Here is a 16,705-nt window from a genome sequence, read left to right on the forward strand (position 1 = left end):
ATTCCAATGCCTTTTATTTATGTTTTACAAGAGAAAAACAAAAAAAAAATCAATGTCATTTACAATGCCAATAGCTTAAACTCGCATAAATGCGAGACCTATTGCATTGCAAATGCTTGTTTTCTGTCCCACCTCGCCGCACTAAGGCATCCTTTGCCAGCTTTAGAGTTAACACAGTGTTCTCTGCTGCCTGTACCTTGGAGCCGGCCTTGGTAACCTTTTCATCAATGGTTCTCACCAGATCCTGTTTTTAGGTCTCGCTACGACGAACGCGCGCTAAGCGCGTTCTCGCAGCGAGAACTATAGTCGGCGTCTCAGCCCAAAAACCAGTGTGGAGACAAGAGACTAGACCTGGCCGCGCGCAGCGTTTCCCCATAGGGATAACGTTGGGCGCGTCCGCTTCTGCCGACAGCATGGCAGGAAAGGATCGGATCACGTCGCGCGCCTCGTAGAATGCAGAGCAGACTGCAGAGAGGCGCGTGGTGCTGATCCGATCGTGACTTCCCTAGCACTCGCCCTGCACGTCTTTGTCTTTTACGCGCAGCAGGAGCGGCACAGACAACAGGCTCCCCTTGCCCGCTCCTCTGTGGTGCGCGCACCACTGGTTTAATTTTAGCACGGGAGGGGCCGGAGAGTTGCAGCTGGAGCCGTGTGACACCATACTTTTATAGAGGCTTTAACTGCAGTGCTCTGTATAGGGTGTGCTCAGCGGGGTTCTGCCTGCAGGGTGCTCTGTGTATTATGGTAAGTGGAGAGTGTTCTGTGATCGCTGGTCTCAGCACAGCGCTCCGTGATTGCTGGTCTCAGAGGAGGGTACTTTTTATGAGGTGTTCTTTCCAAGGTGTTCTCAGCAGGTTTCTGCCTGCCCGGTGATCTGTGAAGTGTGCTTTGTGTGGGGTGCTCTGTGATAGCTGGTCTCTGGCAGGTGTTCCTTGTTGACTCCTCCGTGCTGGGTTCTCGGGCACCCTTCTCTGCTACTTCCGGTTGCTCGTGTAGCTGTGTGGGGTGCTCTCTTGGGAGCTCTGGAGGGGACCCTAAATGAGGGCCCGACAATATGGTGCTCTGTGGAACGTTTTCCAGGAGAGTGCTCTGCGATAGGTGTTCTCCATAGTGTGCCCTCTGGAGAGGTCTTTGTGGCGGGTGACCTGTGCAGGCAGCTGTAAGGAGATTGTCCTGTGGACACTGTTCTGTATTGTGTTCCTCGCCGTGGCGCATGCTCTCACCCCTTTCGTTTGATCTGCTGGGTGTGGAGGTTTATTGGCGTGTGAACTCCGCACAGCGCTCTGTGGAGCTTGCAGTCTGCGTGGCTGGTGCTCGGGAACCGCATGCTTGTAGTCGTTGTGATCGCTGGGTTGGAAGGTTCTCAGGTGGATTGTGTGGCGGATGCTTCATGGGAGGTGAGAGGAACTTCTGCAGGGAAGTTCTAGGGTGCTCTGCGGAGGGTGCTCTGTGGCGGAGTGGAAAGATGCTTTTTGTAGGGTTCACCATGGAGGGAGTTCTGTGCTTATTGCTAAGCAGTGGTTGTTCCATGGAGGCTGCCTTGTGGAGGCTGCTTTTTAGTCAGTGATATTTTCAGGGTACACTGTGGCCAGTACTAGCTGCGGCGTGCTAACTGTTGTGTTCTAGGTGGAGGGTGTTCTGTGGAAAGTACTCTGCAATTGGTGAGAACATCACTGATGGGTGCTCTTTGGAGTGGGCCCCAAGGAGGCTAGCGTGGTGTGTGCTCTTCAGAGTGTGCCCTAAGGAGGCTGACGTGGTGGGTGCTCTTCGTGGTGGGCGCTAAGGAGGCTGACTTGCTGGGTGCTCTCAGGAGTGGGCCCTAAGGAGGCTGACCGGGTGGGTGCTGTCTGGAGTGAGCCCTAATGAGGTTGAGGGTGCTCTATGGTGGCTCCTTTCTGAAGGGTGTTCTGTGAAGGGTGCTTTGTAGTAGGTGGTGTTTCAAGGGTGATCAGTTGAAGGTGGTGTCTGTAGCGTGCTTTTGTTTGTATTCCAGTAGGAAGTGTTCAGTGGGGCGTGATCTCTGGTGGTGCTCTGTGGAAACTTGGTGGTGGCTACTCTCTGGAGGTTGGTTTGGAGTGGGTGATCCTCTGTAGGTACTCCGATGAGACTGCCATTTTCAGGGCACTCTCTTTTCTGTTCCAGGTGCTCAGTGGAGAATATTTGTCATGGGTGCTCTCTAGTGGGTGTTCTGTGGAGGAGGTTTTAGAATGTTTTATCTTTTGAGGGTGCTCCAGTGAGAGTGGTAGGTGCGTTGTGCTCTGGTTTGTGTTCAGGATGGAAAGGGCTCTTTGGAGCGTGATATGAGCACATGCTCGTGCGTGTGCTTATTATTGTTGTCAGCTCCCCTGTCGTGCACAATCTCACTTTTCACTGACCAATCTTTCAATTTCCCTTTAATTGTTTATTTCACTCGCGTCTTCCTCACCCCCTTTTCTCCTGCCCTAAGACTGATTCACTCCTCCTTCCACTCAACGGCCTGTCACCTGCGTGTTTCTTTCCTCCCTATTTCATCACCTCCCAGGGTCAGCTTTGCTAGGCATTTCATGATTTTGATGTGAAAAAACACAGCTGTATTGTTTTGCACCATTTACATAGCGTTTACTACCCCACGAGGGGCGCTGAAGCACTTGCCTAAAAAGGTAGTACACTTCACCGTGTAGGGTTGGAATTCCTTGTTTGATTTATAACTGCAAAAGGTTGTAATACATTATTTAGAAATTGTGGGCACTTCACACAGTCATATGTCTTGCATTAGTTAAAGTTAGAGCTGTTGGCGTTAAAAATTAGTGTTTTTTACTTTAACTTTTTTATACCAATGGCAATAGCACAATGAAAATATAATGACTCCACTGCAGATAAAAAATTTACAAAGTAAAAAACATTGTCATTTTCAAAGCCAACAGCTCTAACTTTAACAAATGCGAGACCTATTGCATTGCAAATGCTTGTTTTTGAGTGTGGGTGAGTCATGTTCGGTTTCGACATCAGAATATGCAATTGGGAGGAAGATCGGGTCAGTTGGAGCCACGTAGAGAGAAGAACATGGGAAACCTTCCCAATCAGCCCCTCCAGATTACACAGCCCTGGGGCACCAGGTGAAGTTGTGAGTGTGAACGTTTTTATCTTGGGAATCTTATCTTCAAAGCGTGTGCTGAAGCACAGAACAAAGGCTTGCTCTAGAGGTAACGCTGTTTTAAACGTGACCCGGACAGACATTCAGCAAAGACATCTGTGACCCAAACGTGTGGCTCGCCGCTGCTGCTGGCCACCATGATTCAGTTAACACGGTCAAGGAATTACAACGTCTCTCCTTGAGGAGACGGGTTAAAACCAGGGGGCATACACACTCTGTAAGTTCTCCTTAGCATTGGGGCAGAGCCAGGCCTTCTTCGCCAGTTCTCAATGAGACACACCAACGTTCAGCTTTAGCTATAAAAACGCCCCGTGACAAAGGAGGGGTGCACAAAATAAAACAAGCGGGTCCCACATTGATAATCAAATAGTCGCTTCAAGCTTCTAAGCGCTGAAAATGACCGTATTAGTAGCAAATGGCATCGCTTTCATCTGGCTCAGACAAATGAAATGCGGAGTCTCTTCAGGTTCCTTCACACATCTCGGACACAAGTGCACAGGTTGCTGAGCTACTTCCCGTCATCCAAACCGGCGAGCAAGGCAATGAGAGTGGGTCTGGCATCCCTCATGATTAAACCAGGGCCCAGCAGACACATGCCTGCCAAGTGTCACGCATCAGGCGTGACACTAGCGCATTTCAGTGTGGTAATCCGCAGTACCGCACTGAAATGCATTGTCACGCATATGTGTGGTGCCTCAGCACTCTGACTGAAGTGCTACCCCGGTAGTAGAAGCTGTGCTCCATTAGGAGAAGCAAATGCAAAAACAACAATTGATGGACAGTGTCAGGGGCTAGTGGGGTACAGAGCACGAGACCAGAGTAGTGATCTTGTTAAGGGTTTTATTATTGTAAATGAAGCCCAATGTTGCACCACACTACAGATCAGGGCTGTCAAGTTCTCTTCTTCTGTGGGGATGCTCTTGGGTCTTGGAGCCTCAAGGGGTGGTCTTGATCCTTGGCGCCTCTGGGTTGTTTCCCGGTTTCTCGCAGCCTCAGGGAAAAGAAAACAACCGGGGATTAATGTTCTATTCAGCTTTCAGTATTGTGCTACCGTCACCAAAAAAAGGGGGGGGGTGCAAGGCTCACCTCGGACGTGCCCGACCTTCTGCCTCCCCAACGTTTATCTCCCCCCTCCCCACACACCCCACCAAAATGCCCCTTTCCACCACACTTGCCTCGGGCTGCGGCCCGCCTCTCGGACCACAGCAGTAGGACCCGTGGCTTCTTCTCCCTCCAGCCCACCGGGTTTGGAAGCAGTGTCTGGAACGCTGGTCTCCCTTGCTCTCAGCACGCTCTCCCCTCTTCGGTCCTCCGCCTTCCTCAGCACGCTCTCTTCTCTTCGGTCCTCCGCCGCTGCCTTTCTCCACATGCTCTCTTCTCTTTGGTCCTCCGCCGCCTTTCTCCACACGCTCTCCTCTCTTCGGTCCTCCGCCGCCAGGTGCTCCGCTACCTGCTCTCCGTCCCCGCACACCGTCAGTTCAAAACCTCTGCCTTTCCTCCTCCCGGCTTCCACTTGTTGACGTGACTCCTCCCCCTTCAGCTGGTCGGCCTCTAGCGCGCCGATGCACACTTCCTGGTTCCGATTTGGTGGCAACCAGGAAGTCGGGTGATGTTCCTGCTCTTCGTGCTCCTGCCGCTCCTCCTCCTCACAGACAGAATGCAGAACAATGTCATACATTCACCCCAGTACAGAGATCTGGGCCTAAATCCATCGTTTTTTTGCACTCCACACCACCCCAGTTCAGACATGGCCATATGCAAATCAGCCTTGACCCTGTGCCTCATGGGAACAGTCCAGCCCGAACTGCCAGGCCAGGTCTTTTCTGGACCGGAATAAAGCATCCTAGGACTGGTTTCTGCCCATTAGCCGTCTTCAGCCAGGATAGCTTAACTCCAGTGGTGTGGACAGCATGGGACTCACGTCTGAGCATACCCATCCCACTCGGTGTGACAAATGCAAAAACAACAATTGATGGACAGAATGCAGAACAATGTCATACATTCACCCCAGTACAGAGATCTGGGCCTAAATAGATCGTTTTTTTGCACTCCACACCACCCCAGTTCAGACATGGCCATATGCAAATCAGCCTTGACCCTGTGCCTCATGGGAACAGTTCAGCCGAACTGCCAAGCCAGATCTGTTGACTGGGTGTGAGTGTTTGATTGGTTCGGATGCTCCATCCATCACCACCCCCTTTTGTACCATTAGGATTAGCAGCATGAGCCTAGTGCGCTGCTAGCAGCATGCAGTGGACAAAGTGTGAGCTATCTGACCTCCGCCTGCTGTACACCTAGTGAAGAATTGCAAACTAATTTATCTTTTGAGAGTCTGAGTTGGCAAGCACCCACCACACATCAACATGGGGGCTGGCTGCATTCATCAACCAAGTGAGTCTCACTCCCTCATCCCGGCCGTGGTGCAGCCTCATGTGACTTGGCTGTCACAACAAACAGGTCGCCAAACGGACAGGGTCCAGGTAAGGTAAGTGTACATTCCGGGCAAAGCTGGGTGCTGATAAAAGCAAAGACAGAGCAGCTGTTATAGTGTGAGGCTGTTTATCAGCCGCGCATGTGATTCGACAGCTCTTGTGTACAGGACACGGGCAGAGTTTATTGGGTTTGGAGGCAGCAGTTCTCTGCTTGTTTCTTGTGCCCTGCACTTCAAGTCCAAACTAAGTGACAACGCGTTGTGGCCTACTCTGCAACTGGTGTTCGTTGGCAGCAGTGCCCGTGGGCAGCACCCCCCCCCCCCCCCCCTGCTTTATGCCTCTTAGCCAGTGTGATGCCGGGTATCTTGGTGTTGTGCGTGAGGTGAGGCGAGCTGCTGGATTTATTTCAGTATGTTAATCAGTCTCCCCACAGCCACTTCAGCTGGCGTGGAGAGGAAGCGTGAAACTCAGGCGGCTCCTTGGCACAAGTGGAGCTTGCCCGGTGAGTGAATCAACAAAACAAAACGGAGAGCAGAGCCGAGCCGAGCCGGGGCCGGCTCTGACACAAAGAGTCTGTGCAAGAGCAGAGCCTTTCAAATATTTGCCACATAAATCATGCAGCAGAGAGCTATTCACAAACCGTGGGACTCGTTGCACAGGACTGTTTTTCAACAAATGCAAATAACTGTGACACTAATAAACATTTTCATATCATTGTAAAAAAAAGTGTGAATATTGAAAATGAGGAAGAAAGTAAGGAAGGGAAGTGACAGAAGGGCATTAGGGAACGTAAGGGAGAAGTGGAGGGATGATAGATATACAGAAGGAGCATAGAAGACATAAATAGCTCAAATACAGAAGGAAGAAAAAGGTAATGTTAAAGCAGCGCTTTGTTTTTGAAAGTTTCTGAGTGTCATGTGCGAGTTTTCAGTATTGAAATGGAAGTCAACAGATGCTGTTTTGGTCACGCATGGCACTATCATGGACAGTTCAGAGTCTGTTGAAGAGACCCTGGAAGTGTGTTCTATGGAAGAGTTTAAAGATCTCAATAACGGCACCAGCTAAAGCACAGTACACGCATAAATGGTGGAATGCTTTCAGCTCACCACACTCAGATTCAGCAGTGCAAGCTTTCCTCTGGATTGGACTGTGTGTGTGTGTGTGATGTTATTTATTTGGTGGTGTACAGTTGTGTTTGTTAGAGTAATTATGTGTGTCAAGACAAGTGTTTGGCGGAGTGAGAGAGTGAGTGTTTGTTGTAGTTGCCAAGTGTGGTGGTAATAAATCTCAGACCTCCTTCGCTAATCCGCTCTTTAACCTCATCGCTGCGGCGTGAATTCCAGTGCTGAAGATTCCAATCGCGGGTATGACTGCTCCCAGCCGTCATCAGCACAAGCCCACCGTGACTCATGACGGCCGGGAGCCGTCATGAGCATGGAAGAGGTTAAACTTAGGAGCTAAAAATGTGCTGCTAAGGCCTCCCTCGTTTCTCGGTGGTACTTACTTTCCTTTCTTCTATAGGTTAATGTCAGCTGACATATTACTTAAGAATTGGAGTGCGAAGCAATAGAAATTAGCCATCAGTTCCAGCACATACTCTGTCAGCATTATATCTCCTCCAACACCCCCAGCCAATGCTTAATTTGAGCTGGTGGTTGCAGATGGGGCCTGCCAACACTAATTTTTGGAGGCCAGCACTTATTTTTCTTCATCATGACTTTGACCCAGAGTAAGAGAGAAAAACACACGAGGAGAAAGAAGGAGGATATTATTTAATATGCTTCCCTCGTCTTCATTGCTTGATTTTGCTTGCGAGAAAGTGTCACTCAGTCGTTGAATGTCACTCATAACTACATTGAAATTATGAAAATGTCACACATGAGCAATCTGAAACCTTGGCAGCTATGCAGACACCGGAAAGGGACACACACACAATCGTGACTGACCCCTTTCATTTCCTGAGAGGCACGTCAGTCTCTGCTTTAATAAATAGACATTTTCCTTTCGATCTGGCCCCAAATTCCTATACACCACAGACAACTTCAGCAGACCACAAAACACTATAAAAACAAGCGAAAGAGGATCACGCAGAAGCATGGGGATCTCTTGTTTTTATGGGGCCATGTGTTTAAACACATGGCCCCATAAAGATAAGAAATTGCGTAAGACAGAAGGAAAGCAGGAGAGCCAGTCCAAGTGGGCAGGCAGAAAAAGCCAAAGGGAGGCAACATACATAGCTCATTTTAAATGGCTGGCCACCGTTTAGCATAAACGGTGACGCCAGCCAATTGAAATAAGACGGGGCTTAAAGCCCTCTTCTGAAAAACCTCTCCTACAAAATCTCTTGCGGAGGCGAAGCAGGGCTCTGTCCTGCAACACACGCGAGACCTAAAATGAATGTAAAAATCACTCAAAAGAACTAATTTTAACAACTTTAAAGTTACAAAACATTACGTTATCTTGAACATTATACACAATTGTTTGCAGATAGTGTAAAACTCCATGAGCTGCTATACTATTATTGTAACTTGTCTCCTGCAGGAGGGTCAAGGATCTCTGCAACAACAGCATTAATCCACTGAACTATGAAACTTAGTATAAATAAGTGATCTGCATGTTGCATACAATGCTCTGCAGTAGACACAATCGCCATATTTATTCTGTGTAGAACTCACTATTTGGTGAGATAGCTCAAGTGTTTAATGCACTAGTGTTATAAGGTGAGACTTCTGGCTATACATAGGTATCTGCAATAGATTCTTTGACCCACAGAGGTGTTATAATATTGAGTTTCTAACTCATTGAGCAAGGCAAAACAGATTACCGATCACATTTACTGTGTGCAATTAATGTGTGTGTCCTGACAGACCACCGACTGTCAACTGATTCAGCTCCTCGTGCTACATTACCTCATTACTTCACCTGCAGGTCTTCAACCAGCCCTCCCTCTCCAGGTCTGTTAGTTTTTTACATTTCAAATATGGATGGGAAGCCTTGATTAGCTATTAATAAGAGCATGCCCTTGAGGGCGATAATGATAGGAAGTATAGATGATCCTGGGCGGAGATAAGACGAGTTCAATTCAACCCCTTAGCAGCATAGGATAAGGGGTCCCAAGGTAGACTGAAAAACAGAGGGCAAGTGGAGGAAGAGGTCAGAACGAAGGAAAGGAACTCCAGTTCAGTCTGTGGCACGGGGCAAAAGAAACAGTCCTTCATGCTACTGCCACTGGATAGGTGAGAAAAGAAAAAAAGAACTAAACCACAGATCCTCCCCATGGTGCTCGAACATATAAGCAACAGCCAGTTAAACATGGAGCAGGCCTACCCTTGATACCATGCCAATCCCCCTCCCAGAGTTTAGACGTCAGATGGAATTCACTGAGGGGCCACATGCACATGGCAGACGTAGGTGGGGCAAGGAACCTGACCCAGTCAGCTGAAACTTGCTTATGTGTTTAACATCTTTTATACAGCGCAATACAAATAGACTTTTTTGGGCACTTACACCCTTATTTTGAGTTCCCTGTATTATGGCTCAAGCTTACTGTGAACTGGAATCACCAACTCTGTTCAGTATTCTCCAGTATTATGTGTTATTTTCCCCAGATTTGGGAATAACGCATAGACCCAGGAACACTAGGTTCTATTCTGTGTGTGTTTTCTCCATTCCGTAGAAAATAACGCGCCCAAATCTACATCCATTCAGAATCAGTTTTTAGCAGGTGGTAAATAGATGTAGGGATTGTTTTGCCTTATGGTGGAGGTAACAGATAGTAAGGGGAAAAGGGAAGGTCACGAGTAGAAGAGAAAGTTGGGGAACATTTTGTGTTCCCTCTTGCTGCAATAAGAGGACAAGGTGCTGCAGTTGTCCATAGCCCCGATAACTCCTCTGTCAGGACTGGGTCCAGTGTCTAAGTGCTTCAGATTACTGGGTCTGGAATTTGCAGGTAAAATTCCAGACTGAGACACAGAAAATCCTGTAATTGCACAGAGGTGTATACCCTCGAGACACTGCTATAGAAAACGTATATAAAGTGCATAAAGGGTGAATTGTTACTACCCAACCACACAAAGGTGATGGGAGGATGCTTGCATTAAGTCTGACCACTGACAATCGCTCCGGTTAGCATTCCAACCCATCATTCTTGTCCCCACAATATTACCTCAGATTAGACCAAGCTATATGCAAACCACTCTTGACTCTGTTCCAATGGGACAGTTCAGCTCGAACTGCCAAGCTAGGTGCTCTGCTCTCTGAACTGGAAAACAAGCAACACACAAGGAGTTTCTCTTTTGTTTCAGTTCTGTGAGGACCTGGTCTTGCAGTTCGGGCGGGACTGTTTCCACAAGGAGCAAGGTCAAGGCTGATTTCAATTGGCTGGGTCAAAATGAGGTGGCATGGTGGGCAAAGGAACAATGGTTTGGAATGCAGCCAGAGCGATTGCCAGTGGTTAAACAAATTGCAAGCATTCTTCACATCTTCTCTGTGTTTGATATACCACCCTAAATGACCAGGGTATGCCCAAACGTGGATCCCATGCTCAATGTGCCACAGGAACAAAGCTTTACCTAGCAGATAAGCTCTTATCAGGGCGAAACTGGTCCTAGGTTGCTTGTGTTAGGGTTTGCTGAAGACCTAGACCAGCAGTTCGGGTTGGACTGTTTCAGTGAGGAGCATGGTCAAGGCTAATTTGCATATGGTTGGGTACAAACTGGGGTGGTATGGTGGACAAAAGTATAACAGGTTGGGATGCTACCCCAAGCATTTGCCAGTGATTAGGCGAATTGGAAGCATTCCTCCCATCACCTTTTGTGTGTCTGTTACTACCCAAATGAACCAATTTAGTTAAAACCTGCAAGGATACAAACTTCTGCTTTGCAGGTTACATGCAGCTGCTTGTAGAGAGTGCATAACTCTAAGGTATTTTAACTGGACTGTAACTTGTTACCTACAAGTTATCGGTCAGCAACAAAAGCAGTAACCACATATATCTGACCTAACTTAATATGCAATACACATGCCCTTGTACAAGGCACATTAAACCTCAAGGCTATTTTTTGAAGCTATAAACCTGCCACTGGAAATTACACCCAAAAGTGCATTAACCAACTGAGTAATGGCAAGCATTGATATTCAGAATGTCACTGCTGCATGAGGCACTACTACCTAAATTATTCACAGCGCAGTGATTTCGGATTTTAAAAAAATACATTTCAATAGACAAGGTGAAAGTGACTTAAGGAAATGGCTGTGCTAAGCCTCTGTAAAAACTCACATACAAGAAGGATGGCTTAGAAGGCATGATGAGTAAATGCCTGAAAGCCCAGAGCAGACGTGCTCAGTGACTCGCGGATTATGTTCTGACCGGAGGGGTCACTAATGATCAATGGCACATAGACCCAGTAGGTATGGGACAAACCAAAGCGGTTGCAGAGGGCACAAAGTGAAATCAGACTCTACACTTCACATGCGGCTGCTGCAGAGTTGCCTGAAATCAGCACCTGGAACACAGCTCCAGCGCCTCCATTTGCCCCAATGCATCAGCTCGAAACTGAAAAAATCCCTACTGAGTAAGTTACAAGCAGAGGTTTGTGGTGCACGCACTTTATTTTAAAGAAAAAGCACACCTATCCCTGACCACTCCAGACCCTACATGCAGCCATACCCTAGTTATCTGACAAATGCTCACCTTCCCGGGGCTTTCTGCAGTGAAGTGATGGAAAGAAGGAACAGGTATGGGAGGTGGGGTCTACCCCAAATAGCCTTAGACAATAAGCTGCACCTAAACATCTAATTGTACATTATACAAGAACCCTTCCTCAAACTCTTGAGATGTTCTAAACTGAAAACAAATGATCGTGTCATTGCAGGGACCATCTTTTCAGTGAACAGATTTAAAAATCAAGTTTAACAAACCTGTTGTAATCTTCTCATATGTATGTATCTTTTCCAATGTCTCTAAAAACATGGTTCCTCCCAGTTCCCCATTCCCTCTTCTGTGATAGAATCTTCTTCCTGGAGCTCACCTTAGAATGTTGAGGTGATATAGGATTTGAGGAGAGTGGATGACTGGAATAAAGACGTTCTTCTCTTACCTTCTGTGGAGTATTCAATATTCTTTGAAATGACAATACTGGCAACGAGGACATTTTCTATTTAAATAAGAGAGTTTGTGCAGACACGCTAAAATGCCCAGAACTATTCCTTTGTCCTCAGAAGACAGCAATTTTGGACCTTTTATTTTGTTTATTTTTAATAAGAGAGCTTGAGTATAGGAGTGAAACGCCAAGGAAGGTTATGAGTCTATGGATGATGGTAATGAGTGCCACTCTTGCAAAGTGTTAGTCTCAAGAGGGCTGCTTTTGTACAAATATTCAGGAAAAACTGTCCAAAGTAAGGTAGATGCTTTAAAATACGCTTTTGTTTGTTGAAATGTAGAATAGCCAAAAATGCACCTTAGGATCAGTCACAAACAAGGAATATAGCTGATAATTTGTCAAGTTTTCATACGATGGAACAAGGTCAAAAAGCATTCAGCAGGGCTGTAAATGACTACCTTGGAAATAAAGTCATGGCAAAGGCTTTTTTTGGGTATGGGAGAAGGGGTTTGGGGGGTAGTAGAGAGGCTATTACCTTGAAAAATCTTTGTCTACTTCATATTCATACTTCATCCACGTGTTCCGATACACAAAGAACTCCATGACTGTCAACACAAGCATGACAGTAAAGGCTAGGATAGAAACTGAAAACCACACACAAAAAAATAAAACAAAACATGTAAGTTAGTACGGCTCTTAGTTTCTAAGAATATAAATGCATGACACATTGAAAAAACAATAAGCGCAAATTGTGCCATGAGCTGTGTACGTTTAGTCTTTTATTCCTATTCACAAATGTCCTTACACTTTCATTGTCAAACTGGTCCTGCTTACAAGTTAACAACACCAGACATAAATATATGTAAGGAACAGTGGTTTTCACTCATGTGGAAAGCTTCAGTACACATTTTGGAAATGTCTTTCTATTGCTAAAAGTGTGGAAGTTGGAATGTTTGAAATAACTGAAATCTACAACATTGATAAATGGAAAGCATTAGTTAGAAGAGGTAGCCTGCAGAATGCTTCCGATATACCCATCTCATATCTGAGAGTAAAACAGAACACAAGGGCTTCACTTAATCTAAGCGTAGGTTCTTTTAGTCACATTTATCAATATTTCTTTGTAAAGGAACAAACCGTTCAATCTTAAAAAGAAAACCATAGTATTTCCATTAAAGTAGAGTTGTGCATAAAGATGGGGTATTCTAAGCAGCCAAGCCAGTAGAAGGTATTCTATACAGGCTGATTCACTGGTAGCATGAACACGATCGTACAAGTCAGTTTCTAAGGCAAATATTCAGGACTCAGAAGGTTGTATGGAATTCATTTATTTGGGTGCATAATTTGGCACTTCACATTATCATAATGAGCTTCACATCAGACGTATACCATGCCGGTTTGATTCAGGAAATTACTAAAATGTCAATTTATTAAGTACAAAATACCACATCAAGGTGTGTATGACTTTTTGAAATCTAGTACCCTTCAGAGAGACTTTGATACCTGGATTAACAAAAAAAATGTTCACAACAGTGCAAGACGAGTATTCTGACGCAAGGCTAGATCATTTGCATAGAGAAACACATGTACCAGATTTAGAAATCAAACACTACATTTCATTACTTTCATCTACAGGGACTGTTAGCCAATAGGTGATTTAGTTCCTCAGACGTTACACATTGCTTCCGCCAGGTGATCCACATTCAGCTGAATTTTTGTGCGCTGGGAATTCAGTCACTGAGTTCACACTCCAGACAATGCTGCAGTGACAGATCGAGAGGACACAATTTTTTTTTAAAGGCCCCACTCAAAATCACCAGCTTACTTTAGATCTGTATAGGAGATCTAATGTAAATGTATCTAGGTTTATCGCAACTTTCTACTAATAAAAAAATAAAAGATAAGATTATGGGATCTAAAGACTCTTTTAGCTAACAGTCGTCACAAGCCAACTTTGGTCTAGACCACGAAATCCAGCTTTTTATTATCAAACCATGGAGACCGATTAGTGATTGCGAAGGACGCAAACACCAAAGTTTGTAAAAAATAAGACCTACATTCTACACACCCAATATTGAAGCTCCCCTATTCATAAGGTACCATCCCAGACGATCCAGAGTGAGACCCAAACCCCTGACCTGTGGCAAAGGAATGGCTCTCTTCTCAACTGACGTAAGCTTCTCCTATGAGTTGGCTGCATTTCCTGAAGATGATGGCACGGGTGCCTTGCTGATGCGCCAAAGGTAAGCCAATGCCTCACTGTCCAAGCACAGTCCAGGGTACAGTATGCTGCCTGCTGCACCATCAAGCTACTTGGAAATAAAGCCACACTTATCACTTCCTATTCAAGAGTCCAACCACATTCTTTGCAACCTCTGGCTACCAATAATCCAATATGCTCTCAATTGATTTTACTAGGCATTCATACAAAATCATGCAATGGATAAAGCGGGGATCTCCAACCTTTTCTGTAATAAGAGCTGCTTATAACCAATGAAAATCATCTTGAGCTACTAATATCATTAGACTTGTAAAAGTGACAACATAAGACAAGATTACATTTGTGGCTACCATTTGCAAGATTACTAGCAGTGATCACCTTAGTCCATCAGGCACGGTTGCACGCACTAATGTGAAGAAGGCTTTGTCAATGCGGAATGCCTCTTGGTGAGTAATACATAACAGCCATAGCTGCAATGCCGCTGGCTTAAACGTAATAATATTAGTAATAAGTCTTCACAACGCCTCATGATTTATCACTGAAATATCAGCTTTAAATATACTTTGGAGAAAAACTACTGAATTATCAAACATTAGCCAATGAATTCTGAAAATGCACACATTTTTGTTTCGAATTTTGGTATACATAATTTATTTCAACCAACCTAAATCTTTAAATTTAGTAAACAGGGTTGCACATGGGAGAGCTGCTTGCTAAACCTGGAGAGCTACCAGTCGATCACAAACGGCTCGTTGGAGAAGCCCAGGATAAAGCCTTGACATCATCATAAATCCTATCTTCTGTATTTTAATGAACGTGCACTTGTTCCAAAAACAAGCATGTGAAATCAATGACCTTCTGGCCTGACAGGGTCGTACTTACATATCAGCAGGAACGACATGCAAGACAAGAGGTCCCAACTTCCCCCATTTCACTCACTGTACCAAACTGAGTCAAAGCAACAGTAACAAATTAGGGGAAGAAGAGAAAACAAGGAGAAAAGAAAAAGGCGCCCCACAATGTTTCCCACTCAAGGATAGAACCAGTCAGCCAGAAGGATTCCTGGACAATTCCTTTCTTCCACTATATCTCATCAAACGGTGTGAGTAGGATCTGTGGTTCTTGTCTATGTATTACTGAAAATGGCCCATGATATCAGGAAACACGGAGAGGATTGCCAGAATTCAGCCGGAGGACCGTAAATGCACAAGTAGGTGGCCCAGAAGTGGGAAGACTGAACCTGAAATGCTAGAATGAGAAGCTTTCTGCTTTAGGAAGGCATGACAGTACAGCCCCCCCGCTCCTTCCGCAGGCTTAGGCTTTTCAGGGGGTGTGGACATGACTCGCTGGCTCCCAAGTGCAATCCTTTATACCATAACCCTTCCAATGAATTATAATCGTTGTCGTGCCCTTCTGGAGTCAATATTAGCCTCCACCTCATATTCAAGTTCGTTATTTACTAACACTGGGGGTGGGAGAACAGGCATTTTCTTACCAGCCACCACTGGCTTCTATAAGGACACATGAAACAAGTATTGGCATAGCCAATAGGTATCGCCTTTGGGACCTTATAAGTGGACTACTGTTAACAAGTAGAGCTTGTATAAGCTATCCCTGCTCTGTCTCTTAACTACAGGTCAAACAACTTCTGTAACATCGGTGCAATGCAAGACTGGTATTTTAGGCGGGGAGTTAGGTCAATAAAACTAGACTAGGTCAGGACAGAGCAGAGCAAGAGGGCTATTTATCCGAAGTTGCCTTAGTGTATCTTGAAAAATTTGTGCAAGACTTCCTCACTGAACCTATTTCAGAGGAGAGTCTTGATGAAGCCATCACCACTTTACGGAGTTCCTCAGCTCCTGGCCTGAACGGCTTCACTGCTGACTTTTATAAGACCTATAAGGATTTATTGATCCCCCATCTCCTAGAAGTGTATGCAGAGGCCGTGGAGAAGCAGGTCCTACCTCACCTTGCGTGAGGCGGTCATCATTCTCCTCCCTAAACCAGGTAAAGATCTACTCTTATGCGGCTCCTATCGCCCACTCTCACTTGTTAACATCGACTACAAAATCCTAGCCAAAGCCCTTGCAGGTCGTCGCTCTCTCCTAATGGAATCTATTATTTCTCCGGCCCAGTCAGGTTTCATCCCCCATCGCTCAACGGCTTTTAATCTGTGTACCTTATTTAATACCTTGCATTGAATAAACCCTGAAATCCCTGCTGCGGCGATATTATTGGACACTGAAAAAGCTTTCGACTCCCTCGAGTGGCAGTATATTTTATCCATAATGCAGCGTATGGGGATGCCGTTCGATTACATTGCCACAACTGCCCTGCTATACAGTAAGCCGACTGCGACTAAATGGTACCTTGACGGCACCTATTACTCTCTCGCGCGGTACAAGACAGGGTTGCCCGCTGTCACCACTGTTGTTCATTTTAGCCATGGACCCACTAATACGACACTTCCAAGAGAAGCACCTGCACAGGGGCTTACAATTCACCACTGGCCCATTGTTAGTATCGCTGTACGCCGATGATACTATACTGCATGTTCGCCATCCCCAGAGTAATTTGGATCCCCTTATTTGAGAAATTTGACGCTTTGGAATACATTCTGGTCTAGGAATCAACTGGCACAAGTCAGTGATTTTTCCACTCACAGCCAACACAGACAAGTGGGACATGGAGTTCCAGCTGGAATGGAGCACAACTTCGGTTAAATATCTGGGTATAACCATATACCTAGAGACTGAACAGATCATCCGCTGCAACTACAGGACAGCTATTTCCAAATTAGAAACACAAATAGAAAAAT

The 16,705-nt window shown here is 45.7% G+C and overlaps 1 protein-coding gene across 2 annotated transcripts in view; it reads right to left on the bottom strand.

Moving 5' to 3' along the window:
• LOC147659505 (endoplasmic reticulum-Golgi intermediate compartment protein 2-like) overlaps nt 1–12,313 on the bottom strand; it is a 234,829-nt gene extending 222,516 nt beyond the window's left edge. The window contains exon 1 of one of the 2 annotated variants that reach the window (XM_086951692.1): nt 12,202–12,313. Coding sequence is in view for 1 of the 2 variants with exons in the window: in XM_086951691.1 (XP_086807817.1) it covers nt 12,202–12,287 (86 nt within the window). In the remaining variant the exon portion in view is untranslated. The remainder of the gene's footprint in view (nt 1–12,201) is intronic. The other variant, XM_086951691.1, reaches the window with a different exon arrangement.
• Nucleotides 12,314–16,705: the final 4,392 nt, after the last annotated feature.

This window comes from Lissotriton vulgaris, unplaced genomic scaffold, assembly GCF_964263255.1.
Source record: "Lissotriton vulgaris unplaced genomic scaffold, aLisVul1.2 SCAFFOLD_703, whole genome shotgun sequence".
Lineage (NCBI taxonomy): Eukaryota > Metazoa > Chordata > Amphibia > Caudata > Salamandridae > Lissotriton > Lissotriton vulgaris.